Source organism: Lissotriton helveticus, chromosome 1_1 (assembly GCF_964261635.1).
Source record: "Lissotriton helveticus chromosome 1_1, aLisHel1.1, whole genome shotgun sequence".
Classification (NCBI taxonomy): Eukaryota; Metazoa; Chordata; class Amphibia; order Caudata; family Salamandridae; genus Lissotriton; species Lissotriton helveticus.
The window spans coordinates 88,683,135-88,694,824 of record NC_136057.1 but is presented as its reverse complement, the minus strand read 5'-3'; the positions used below and the strand labels follow the sequence as shown (position 1 = coordinate 88,694,824).

At 46.9% G+C, this 11,690-nt stretch overlaps 1 protein-coding gene across 1 annotated transcript in view; it reads left to right on the top strand.

The window, feature by feature from the left end:
- Positions 1-3,311: 3,311 nt before the first annotated feature.
- LOC144753340 (uncharacterized) overlaps positions 3,312-11,690 on the top strand; it is a 97,810-nt gene continuing 89,431 nt past the window's right edge. The window contains exons 1-4 of the mRNA XM_078641092.1: positions 3,312-4,246; positions 4,343-4,926; positions 5,380-5,462; positions 6,171-6,597. Of these exons, the coding sequence (XP_078497218.1) occupies positions 3,312-4,246; positions 4,343-4,926; positions 5,380-5,462; positions 6,171-6,597 (2,029 nt within the window). The remainder of the gene's footprint in view (positions 4,247-4,342; positions 4,927-5,379; positions 5,463-6,170; positions 6,598-11,690) is intronic.

Sequence of the window (11,690 nt, the reverse complement as noted above, 5' to 3'; positions counted from 1 at the left end):
CACCCTTTCGCTCTCACACATGTACTTCTCCACAGTAAATTCAGACAGAGACACAAGACAAGTTTAAAATGTGTATTTTAACGATCATGCTCTAATATGCAATACATGTGCCAAAATAAGCAAGGAAAAGCCTAACACAGATACGGTCAGTATAGCAAGGAATCTATAAATCATAAAAGGAGCTGTCCTGATATCCGACAGGGTGAAATAACCCTGTTAGAAATGGGGATTTCCGGTTGGCTAAGGCTTGCGCCAAAGCCAGGCAGAAACTACCACTCTAGTCAGGGCAAGGAAGTCACCCGCCAAGATATCCCCTGCTCACCCCCTTGGTAGCTTGGCACAAACAGTCAGGCTTATCCCGGAGCACACCCAGCAGCAACACCCAGGGCCCACCACAAAGGAAACTCCACACTAGGTTATATATAAAAATAGCTTTTGTATTATACCAAACACATTAGATAATAAACACACAATTTACACTGTGCCACTGGCACGAGCGGAATTTACAGGGGATTATAAACACAGGACAGGGCCTCATGGACCACTGTCAGGAATAAGCACTTGGTAGAACTAGCACTTGGTAGAAATAGCACTTGGTAGAAATAGCACTTTGTAGGAATAGCACTTAGAACATAGAATAATTGCAGCACCAAATAGCAAATGTAGCACACAACCAGTAACCACTGGTAGAAGGTAAGTACACCCTACGCAATCCTAACCACCTTAGGCATATATCACGCAGTGAACCATGAACTCACTAGCATAACTATACTAGGTAAAACAACCTCCTAAGCATAAACACACATGTAGAGGTATAGTTAAAACGGCAGTGCATATTATGCATAAAATAACATTAGGCAAGTATCACATTTGCGCAAAAGGTCACAGAACTGACCCCAGGCCAACTTGGCCTCTCAGGGGCTCACAGGCCCAATGTCCAGAATGTCTGGGCTGGCTGCGCAGGCAGCCAAAGAAGAATGCGCAAAAAACCAGGCCTAAACGTAGCAGCTGCCCACTAGGTGCTGGGCAGCTGGGGAACGGAGCCTGTATCCAGCGTGCCTCCTGGCTCTCCTCTGGGCTTCCAAATAAACACAGTGCCCAAACACATCGTGGGAGCCTTGCAGGCTCTAGGAATAAACAACCGGGGACGCTCTACCCTCCAAAATGCCCCCAATGCGCGTGGAGCCTCGTGGGCTCGAGATAACAAAATGCCCCCATCGTTGGAGCCTCTCAGGCTCGAAACCACAATGCCGCCACTGACGTTGGAGCCACGGGGCTCTGAAAACCAAATGCCCCCTGGACCCTCGTGGGACCGCAACGAATGCTCCCGGGACGTTGGAGCCTCGTGGGCTCTGAATAAAAAATGCCCCAGGGACGTAGGAGCCTCTCGGGCGCTAAATAAAAAGGTTGCCTGCAATGTAGGAGCCACGGGGCTCGGAATGGCCAATAATGCAGGAGCTTTTTATGGAAAATATATATAGAATAAATTACAATTGATTTTGATAATCTGTCAATGTGTGTATAAAGGCTTCTTCTTTTTCTTTTCCTTTATTTAGTTTTCTTCGCTCTAATGTTTATTGTTTAAGTGTTAATTGTGTTTCACCTGAACCGTTTTGTTTGTGGAACTAAGATAATAAAATCCATGAATTTATGATCAAGGTCAAATCCGGGTCACCAACTGACCCTTCCCCTCCAGCAGTCATAGAATCTCTGACCTCATCAATCAATCAATCAGCATTTATAAAGCGTACCCCAAGGATATCTGGGCGCCGAGGGTGCTGCGTCTCAGTCGTAAAGCCAGGTCTTCAGCAATCCCCTGCAGAGCGTTTTCATCAAGCTGTCGCTCCAAGCGCGTTTCAAAATGCTGTAGAGCTCACGTTACTGAAAACCAGGGAGTAGCCCCGGATATAACCAAGAATTATAGGGCAATACCTCTTCTCCCTTAACCTGCAAAAACTATTGATCAGAGAACTGTCTTCAAGAGGTTCCAGGCTTTAAAACAACACCAGTTCTCAGTTGTTAATTCTTATCAATGGAATTATTTATGATGCAATTTGATAATTACTTGATGAGGTTGAATCAGCTAAAACCGTATGTGGACAAAAGTGAGATTGTAATTCTAAAGAATAAGACCAATCTTTGGAACCAACTTTACTCAACAACAAAATTGAGATTGTTACCGGAGCCTAAACCCACAGCTAAAAGCCTCTGAGTGATAATCAATAGCAATCTTAGCAAGAACCAGCTGCTGGAGCAGTAGGATCTAAATGCAGATTTATGCTGAGACTGCTTCAGAAACTAACCCCTCTCCTCCCACTTTAGGCAAGAAAAGCAATAGTGGTGGCCGCAGTCCTATCTAGATCGCATTATGCCAACCGAGTATATGTAAGAATACCCAGTATAACCATTCATAGACTACAAGTAATTCACAGCGACGCAGCTTGTTTACTACATCATCTTCAGAGGTGGGCACACATCATACCTATATTGAAATAACATATCCTCTCTAAGACCCTCTGCCGCAGCCCTAAAGGATCGAGAGGTCTAGCCCCTCACTTCATTGCAAACCAGGTGGAAATGCATACACCCGTACAAAAGCAGAGATCTCCTCACTTGAATTTACTTTCTATTCCGAAATTACAGAGGATCAGATCAGGTGGACGCAGCTTTGATACAAGCTCCTTCCATTCGGATCTCTCTCCCATCTACATCCATTTGAATCTAACTCCAAGTGTTTTCCCAGAAATTTGACAACCCACAAACCTATTCAGACTAGATTCTTCCCCGTTATGGTTTGTTTTCTCCTCTTTTATGTATTTATGATTCAGTGCCAAGAAACCCCAGGTTGAACATGCTCTCTTTATGTGCAATGACATAACAAGCATTTTGTAGATCCTGTAGAGGTTGAGTATGTTGGCGCGTGCTTCAGTCACTTCCCCGATTATTGCAAAAGAGAGGTGTACTTTGCAAGTGAGGATGATATTGCAGTCTTGTCTGCTAGGGTACTATAAACCTTTGATTACTGCAAGGGTGTTACAATATTCTATTTTTTTCGTAACCGTGTGCAATTTGAGCAGACCAAGGAACAGACATAGCGTTGGAAACAAATTTCAAATCCGTGCCTTTAATAAAATATGAACTATGTTGTGGGTATTGTTAAATTTTAATGATTTAAACATTTTCAGGTTTTAGAAATTCGCAATTTTCTCTGATCAGGAGTATTTTGACCCAGCTGTCCTGTGATAACGTGTTGTCTTGTCTCTTTTCCTCTCCTCCGCAGACACTTGAGACTTGAAAATCAAAGTACCAGAATGGGCAGAAGACGGGCTCCAGGAAAGAAAGCGAATGCGCAGTGTTCACGTGAATCCGTAAGAGCCACAGTCTCATCTTTACCTCTTCATGACGAATCAGCTTCAAGATCCCGAAATGATGCTCAGAGGGACGAGGACCTGGAATCGCTTTCAGAGAAACTGCCCCACATTCTCCTTTTATCCATGCTGGAGGAGTTGGAAGCCAAACTGGATAACTTGCTAAATACTGTGAAGGACGTACCTTCTAGAGTCGCTGGGCTGATTAAGAAAATCTGGATAGAAAAGGATCAAGGTTCCCTAGATAATGGTGCAGTGTCTTTGGAGGTGGTCTGTCCAGTGAGCATTAGAAATTGTGCTGTTAGCCGGTCTCCTGCGACATCTCAACTGGACAGGCCAGGGGATCCGAGCTTGTGTCTTCAGCCGGTGTTCTCTGACGTGCATGCACCAAAGCAGGAGTGTACGCTCTCTTCTCCGACCAATATTCAAGTGTGCCCAGAGGAGCCAAACCTTTGGCTACAGCCAGTGTTTCCAGATCAACGTGACCCATGGGAGGACCAGTGCTTGCAACCTGGGTTTCCAGATGTACACGAGTCGAAGCGAGACCAGTGCTTGCAACCTGGTTTTCCAGATGTACACGAGTCACAGCAAGACCAGTGCATGCAACCTGGGTTTCCAGATGTACACGAGTCAAAGCAAGACCAGTGCTTGCAACCTGGTTTTCCAGATGTACACGAGTCGCAGCGAGACCAGTGCATGCAACCTTCGTTTCCAGATGTACATGAGTCGAATCAAGACCAGTGCATGCAGCCTGGGTTTCCAGATGTACACGAGTCTAAGCGAGACCAGTGCATACAGCCTGGGTTTCCAGATGTACACGAGTCGCAGCAGGACCAGTGCATGCAGCCTGGGTTTCCAGATGTACACGAGTCACAGCAGGAACAGTGCATGCAACCTGGGTTTCCAGATGTCCAAGAGTCGAAGCAGGACCAGTGCATGCAACCTGGGTTTCCAAATGGAAATTTACTACAGCTGGATTGTACTCTATCGAGGTACCCTCAAACAGATCCTCCAGGCAGATCACTGGAGGCACACCTGTATCTTCCCTCGGAATTTGTTGTTGGCAAAGCACCAGAGCAAGACCAGAGCGTACAGTCAACGTTCCCAGAAAAGAGGGAACCAGATGAGCACCTGAAGCAAGAACCATCCCCATTGTCTACTAATAGCTGGGACCAACAACAGAACCTCTGCCCACGCCCACTATTTCCTGATGGACGCGAACCACAGCAAAACCACGGTTTAGAACCCGTGTTATCAAATGGGAAGGGACCTGATGATGCCTTGGAGGAAGAATTGATGTGTTTTAATTTCCAAGATCCCCAGGAGAACCGCAGCCTACAACCTGTGTCACTTGATGGGATGTCATCAGACGAACACTTAGAGTCTGGGCTATTGTTCTTTGATGAGTTGGGGTCACAACAAACCCAGTGCCTACAGCAACACCTATGCTTGAAGCAGGAACTTCCTTATGCACAGGATCCAAACGTGAACTACGAGCAAGAATCTATGCGTCCTGAAGCACAGGAACCAGAACAGAAAGACAAGCTAGAACAGACCTGTTTAGATGCACCGGGTTCAGATCAGAACAACACGGTGGAACCACTGCACCATGCTGCACTGGATCAAGTGAGAGAATCAGTGCTTCCTGAAGCACAAACACCAGGTCAGAACAACACGGTGGAACCACTGCACACTGCTGCAATGGATACAGAGAGAGAATCGGTGCTTCCTGAAGCACAAAAAACAGATCAGAACAACACGGTGGAACCAGTGCACACTGCTACACTGGATCGAGAGAGAAAATCGGTGCTTCCTGAAGCACAAAAAACAGATCAGAACAACACGGTGGAACCACTGCACACTGCTGCACTGGATCGAGAGAGAGAATCGCTTCCTGAAGCACAAAAAACAGTTCAGAACAACACGGTGGAACCACTGCAGACTGCTGCACTGGATCGAGAGAGAGAATCGGTGCTTCCTGAAGCACAAAAAACAGATCAGAACAACACAGTGGAACCACTGCACACTGCTGCACTGGATCGAGAGAGAGAATCGGTGCTTCCTGAAGCACAAAAACCAGATCAGAACAACACGGTGGAACCACTGACCACTGCTGCACTGGATCGAGAGAGAGAATTGGTGCTTCTCGAAGCACAAAAAACAGATCAGAACAACACGGTGGAACCATTGCACACTGCGGCACTGGATCGAGAGAGAGAATTGGTGCTTCCCGAAGCACAAAAAACAGATCAGAACAACACTGTGGAACCACTGCACACTGTTGCACTGGATCGAGAGAGAGAAACGGTGCTTCCTGAAGCACAAAAAACAGATCAGAACAAAACGGTGGAACCACCACACACTGCTGCACTGGATCGAGAGAGAGAATCAGTGCTTCCTGAAGCACAAAAAGCAGATCAGAACAACACGGTGGAACCACCGCACACTGCTGCACTGGATCGAGAGACAGAATCGGTGCTTCCTGAAGCACAAAAAACAGATCAGAACAACACGGTGGAACCACTGCACACTGCTGCCCTGGATCGAGAGAGAGAATCAGTGCTTCCTGAAGCACAAAACACAGATCAGAACAACACGGTGGAACCACTGCACACTGCTGCACTGGATCGAGAGAGAGAATCGGTGCTTCCTGAAGCACAAAAAACAGATCAGAACAACACGGTGGAACCACCACACACTGCTGCACTGGATCGAGAGAGAGAATCAGTGCTTCCTGAAGCACAAAAAACAGATCAGAACAACACGGTGGAACCACTGCACACTGCTGCACTGGATCGAGAGAGAGAATCGGTGCTTCCTGAAGCACAAAAAACAGATCAGAACAACACGGTGGAACCACTGCACACTGCTGCACTGGATCGAGAGAGAGAATCGGTGCTTCCTGAAGCGCAAAAAACAGATCAGAACAATACAGTGGAACCACTACACCCAGAGGAGCAGGATTCAAATCTGAAGTACAGGCTAATACCAGCCTGTACTGATGCAGAGGGTTCAGATCAGAGCTACATACTCAAATCACTGCATCCTGAATCACAGCATCAACATCAGAACTGCAAGGCAAAACTGCTCTCTCCTGAAGAGCGGGGTAAGCCTGTGCCCCCAACATGCGTAGAACTGTACACAATTACTGCAGATGAAGCTACCCCCTCAGACTCAATGGAGACAGGACCAACACAGTCACATTTATTGCCGTTCAGAGCCACCCCAGGTATGTGTTTCGCAATGAATGGACACACTGAGTGCACTAACACATGTAACCTCTTTAGAATGCATATGTGCATATTTTAGTAAGTCTCCGAGGGGATTAATATGGTTTGGGAGAAACCCCCTGAGAGATACTGACCCCCAGAGTACACTGGGTGCAGATGTGTCCCTGCACTCTTCTCTGTATCCACACAGGACTGCATCCTTCCTGTGCAGAAACAGGCCTGGTTATGGGACTCTGCATGAGACAAATAGGCCAGTAGCTCTTGTCCTTCCTTGTCCGTCCCTATTCCAGGCTGAGGAACTGGAAATTGCGCAATTCGTGGGAGGAATTACTGGCCAGAATCACATGTAATAGTCGGATACAAGTGATGTGGTATTTATTGAGGATAGTAGACATGCACAGTCTAGAGAGGGAACTGTGTTTCCAGTTGCACAGTTACATTGGTAAGACGCAGTTGTCTCCAGTTCCTAATATAAAAATCCTAGTATGTATTCGGCCTCAACAGCAGGGCCGACCAGGCATATTCTTGCCACTGCAGGGTTCTCCAAGAGTGCACACGGCCTCGTTGTGAAAGACAGATACACCACGTGATTCGTTGTATGTGACTTGTGAGTTCACCCACCTGAATTCTAGCTCAGGCCCAATTGTGCTATGAATGGTTTTAAGGGAAGATAAAAGTAGCTATGATCTCCCTACAGCAGCATCCTGCTTTAGTAAACTCTGTAAAATGTCATCGCATCATCACACATAACATGCTGAGTTAGGGTTTGCACACCCATAGTGTGAGTTATGGATTGTGGTTCTAACCAGACAAGAAAGGTCAAGGAGAGCACAATCCTCAGGTACAAGTAAATTTAAGACTAATGTGATTTATAGTCATAACAGTATTGAATCCAAATACAATCTGAAGCTTGTAATGTAGGACAAAACAAATCAGTGGATAAAGTTCATATTTATGTCATCTTTTTCTTTATTGATCCATGAAAGTTATTTTCCAATTGATAAAACGACAGCCGACACGTGTTTCGTCCGTACTCTAAATAAGTACTGGGACTTTTTCAAGGCTAATAAAGCTGGAATATGCGGCGCATGTATCATCAAATCATACGAATGTAGCTATGATCATAAGGCTCCAAAGTAAATAACAAAAGTCCAAATTATCCGAATGGGTCAAGCGTAGTGAGATAGCTGGGTAGATGTCAAGGTAAGGTTGTCACTATGAACTCCAAATAAATAGCAAAATTCCAAAGTATCCATATGAGTCATGCGTAATGAAAAACCAAAATAGATGGCAAGATGAGGTAGTCAAAACGGAATCAGCACAAGTTAAATATTTTCATCATTCGAATAAAGAGATTATAAAAAAGAGCTATATAGAGGAACGAGGCCGAAGGCAGAGTTACTTTATAAGGTTATTGGACTCCGAGGTGACTTGCAGTAATTTTATAATGTGCGCCAGGTGGTACTTTGTCTCATATAATACATGTTCACACCATCACCTGTCGGAACTTGGCCCTCTCTGCAGGGTCATCCCTGAACTTTTTGCCTTCCTCCAATATTATCTCTGACCTGTTTTTGTTGGTTTAATGACTCTGGGCACTTTACCACTCCTGACCAGTGCTAAAGTGCATATGCTCTCCCTAATGTAAAGTGTACCTGTAATTGATTTCCATGATTGGCTCAGTGGATTTACTGTCAGTCCCCAGTAAAGTGCAACAGGAGTGCCAGGGCTTGTAAATACCAATACTGCTAGTGGGCCTGCAGCACTGGTTGCGCCACCCACAGAAGCAGCCCTTTAAAATGTGTCCAAGGTCTGCCATTGCAAAACCTGCGTGCAGTCTGGTACTGTCATGCTGGCTGGGCAAGTGCACACACTTGCCAGCCCTTAAACCTTCCCTTTTCTTCATGTGAGTCACCCCTATGGTAGACCCAAGGGCAGGGTGCATTGTAAGCATAAGGTAGGACAAGCCCTGATGTGTGTGGCATGTCCTAATAGTGAATTACAGCCATTTTCGTTTTTCAGGCTACCTGTTCTCATAGGCCAGCATGGGCTGCTGGAATTATTACACTCTATAATCCCAGCAGGCTCAGGGAACATGGTGGAAGGTCAAGTTTAGTATGCCTGAACTCAGAATAATAAAATACTTCCTTTAGTAAAGTTTATTTTAATATCCTGTGTTTGCAAATGCTTTTTTAGAAAGTTAGCATTTGCTTGCCTAACCATTTCAGCCCGCCTCTGCCAGGATGTGTATCTGCTGTCTGGGTTTTGTGAGTGACAGGGCTGGGGATGACAGGTGGTGAATGGAGGCATTACACCACGGTGGGTGGTGGGAGTGCCCCTTGACTCTGAATAGGGCTGTTCTCTGCCACCACAATGCTGGCTCCACCTCCTGGGGAGCGACTGATGACTCTGCCCGACACCTGGTCCAGGAAGAGGGAAGACTGTCAACAAAGTGCTCCTGACTACACTTGTCCCACAAACCACTTAAAAACGTGTTGCGTAGCTCTGTCATATGAAAGAGCAAACGTGTTTGCAAACAAGAAGAATAAAAATAAAGCCTCTAGTGCAAAATTAAACACATCAAATACCTGTGAGATATTTTTGCACACAAATATTAGAAACAGTTCAATACAAGTCATTAAAAAAAATGCTGCAGTACCTCGGAACATGTAGAAACATGCAGAACGATTCCACAATTCCACCTTTCCTCTATCTAAGGAGTTGAATAAATAAGCATGTTCTCTCTGCTTGTCACAGTATGCTAGCAAAATAGAGCAGAAAAAAGAAAATCAACGTTCCATTTGTTGCTTTAAACAGATGCTTCAATTATGTTTTGTTTGACCTGGCATCATTGGCTTGGGTCTCCCTTCTTCTTTTCCCTTCCTATCTTTTATGTTGGCTAGATTTAGATGCTCTGGATGCTGTACCACTGCTAATCAGTGCCACACCGCGAATGGTCCCCATGTAAAGATGACTGTATGAATTAGGATAACCATAATGCCTAGGTCTGTGCAGCATGTTCTAATAGCGAGTTACCCTCCATTTCACTGTTACTATCGTGAAGCTATCCATTCTTATAGGCCAGAATCGGCAGGCTGATGATTACCTTCTATAGTATTATCTGACCCCCATAACCTGATAGGATATTCGAGTTTGATATGTTTATGCTCAGGACATTGAGATACACCTTTTAGTAAGTACCATTTATATATCCCATGTTCGAAAATGGCTCTTCTGGAAATGCGGTATTTTCTTGCCTGAGCTTTCCTGTAGGCTTTACTAGTATGTGCATTGGCCATCTGGTTTTGGATCAGCAGGGCCAGCTGGATCAGATCTGGCTGGAGAGAGAGATTGGTATTCAGGGCATGGGGAGGGGTGACCCTTTGATCCGAGCAGGGCATTGCCTGGCAAGGTGAATGATGGCTCCACCCCCTCCACTGGGCGTCTGATATCAGACACCCGCATTCTGAAAGGGCAGGATGTCGCCTCGTAAACCAAGTGCTCCCCGACCCCAGCAAACTGGTTCTGGCTGGATTTAGTGATTCGTGGCTTTAGAGGACAAAGACTTTCTAGGTATAAAACGCTGCCCTGGAACCTTCTCAAGGTGTGTTCCTTCTGGATGTCAAGACAAAACTCTGTCCGGGTGAACAGAGGGAAAGACTTGAAACTTTCACCAAGCTTGCTAAAGAAACTTCCTGAGGTCCTGAATCGAGAGTGCCTCCTGCCGAAGTCTCAGGGACATTAGACTTTACACCGTCAGCCGTCGGAATTCCTGTGCGAGGGAATCTGCTTACAGGTGAGGCTTCCGTCGAGCAATCCGGAGCCTCTAGTTCTACTGTGAGGATCACGGACTGGGATCCTTCGCTGAGTCTGTGTGGGCCGCTGTGGCTAAGAGAGAGCTGGCGCCGCTGAGAGTCTGCCTTAATTTGAACCTTCGGAACCTTCGCTGAATATGTGTGGGCCGCTGCAGCTAAGAGACTGTAGCCGCTGAGTGCCCACCATTGTGCCAACCTGGTTATTTATTTATTTATTTATTTATTTTATGGAGTTTGTAGAGCGCGCAGCTACCCCCAAGGGGGTGTCCCGGCGCTAAAATCCAGGGGTACCCAAGTGAAAAAGGGAAGAGAAAAAGAAGGAGATGAAGGGGAAACTAGAGTCCGGAGAAAAGCCAGGTTTTAAGTTTGGCTCGGAAGATGGTTTCTGAGGGACAAAACCTCAGTTCAAGCGGAAGGGAATTCCAGAGTCTGGCAGCAATGACACCAAAACCTCTGCCACCGGTTCTGGACAGTCTGAAACGGTTGAGACCATCCTTCGTACTGTGGGATGCTGTAGCTAAGAGAGAGCTGCTGCCACTGAGTGCCCGAACCTTCACCAACTTTACATCCTTGTGGTCTGGCTTGTGGGCCGCCGCAGCTAAGAGAGAGCTGCTGCCGCTGAGTGCCCGCACCTTTGCCAACTTTGCATCATCGTGATTTGTCCTGTGGGCTGCTGCAGCTAAGAGAGAGCTGCTGCCACTGAGTGTCCGCACCTTTGCCAACTTTGCATCATCGTGATTCGTCCTGTGGGCCGCTGCAGCTAAGAGAGAGCTGCTGCCGCTGTGTGCCCGCACTTTTGCCAACTTTGCATCATTGGGTTCTGTCATGTGGGCTGCAGCAGCTAAGAGAGAGCTGCTGGGGGGGCGGAACTTGCCGGCGACAATGGCGGAGGAGTAATCTCTTCGCTCCGCGTCGCTGCCCCAGTAAAATCCTTCAAAATCCTCCACCAGCTTGCGCCCTAACTCTGGAACACAGTACCTGCCGTCCGCGACGCCCTGGCATCCTCCGGTGCCCTAGATCGCGCTTGAAGACGCTGCTGAGTGCTCCGGCAGCAGAGTGAAATCCTTCGGTGAGGAGGGCCGCGAGCCACGTTCCCGAGTGATTTAGAGGCCGGTCTGCGTGCTGCGACGTGCGGCCCTGTGAGGTGGCTTGGGCCGGTGGCGTCTGTGGCCCGGACGCAAGGAGTGCTGAGGCCCGAATATCGAGAGGGGAGAGGTACACTACACCCAACCTCTCTCCCTCCACCCCCCCACAGACGAGTACGCCTGATTAGCTGC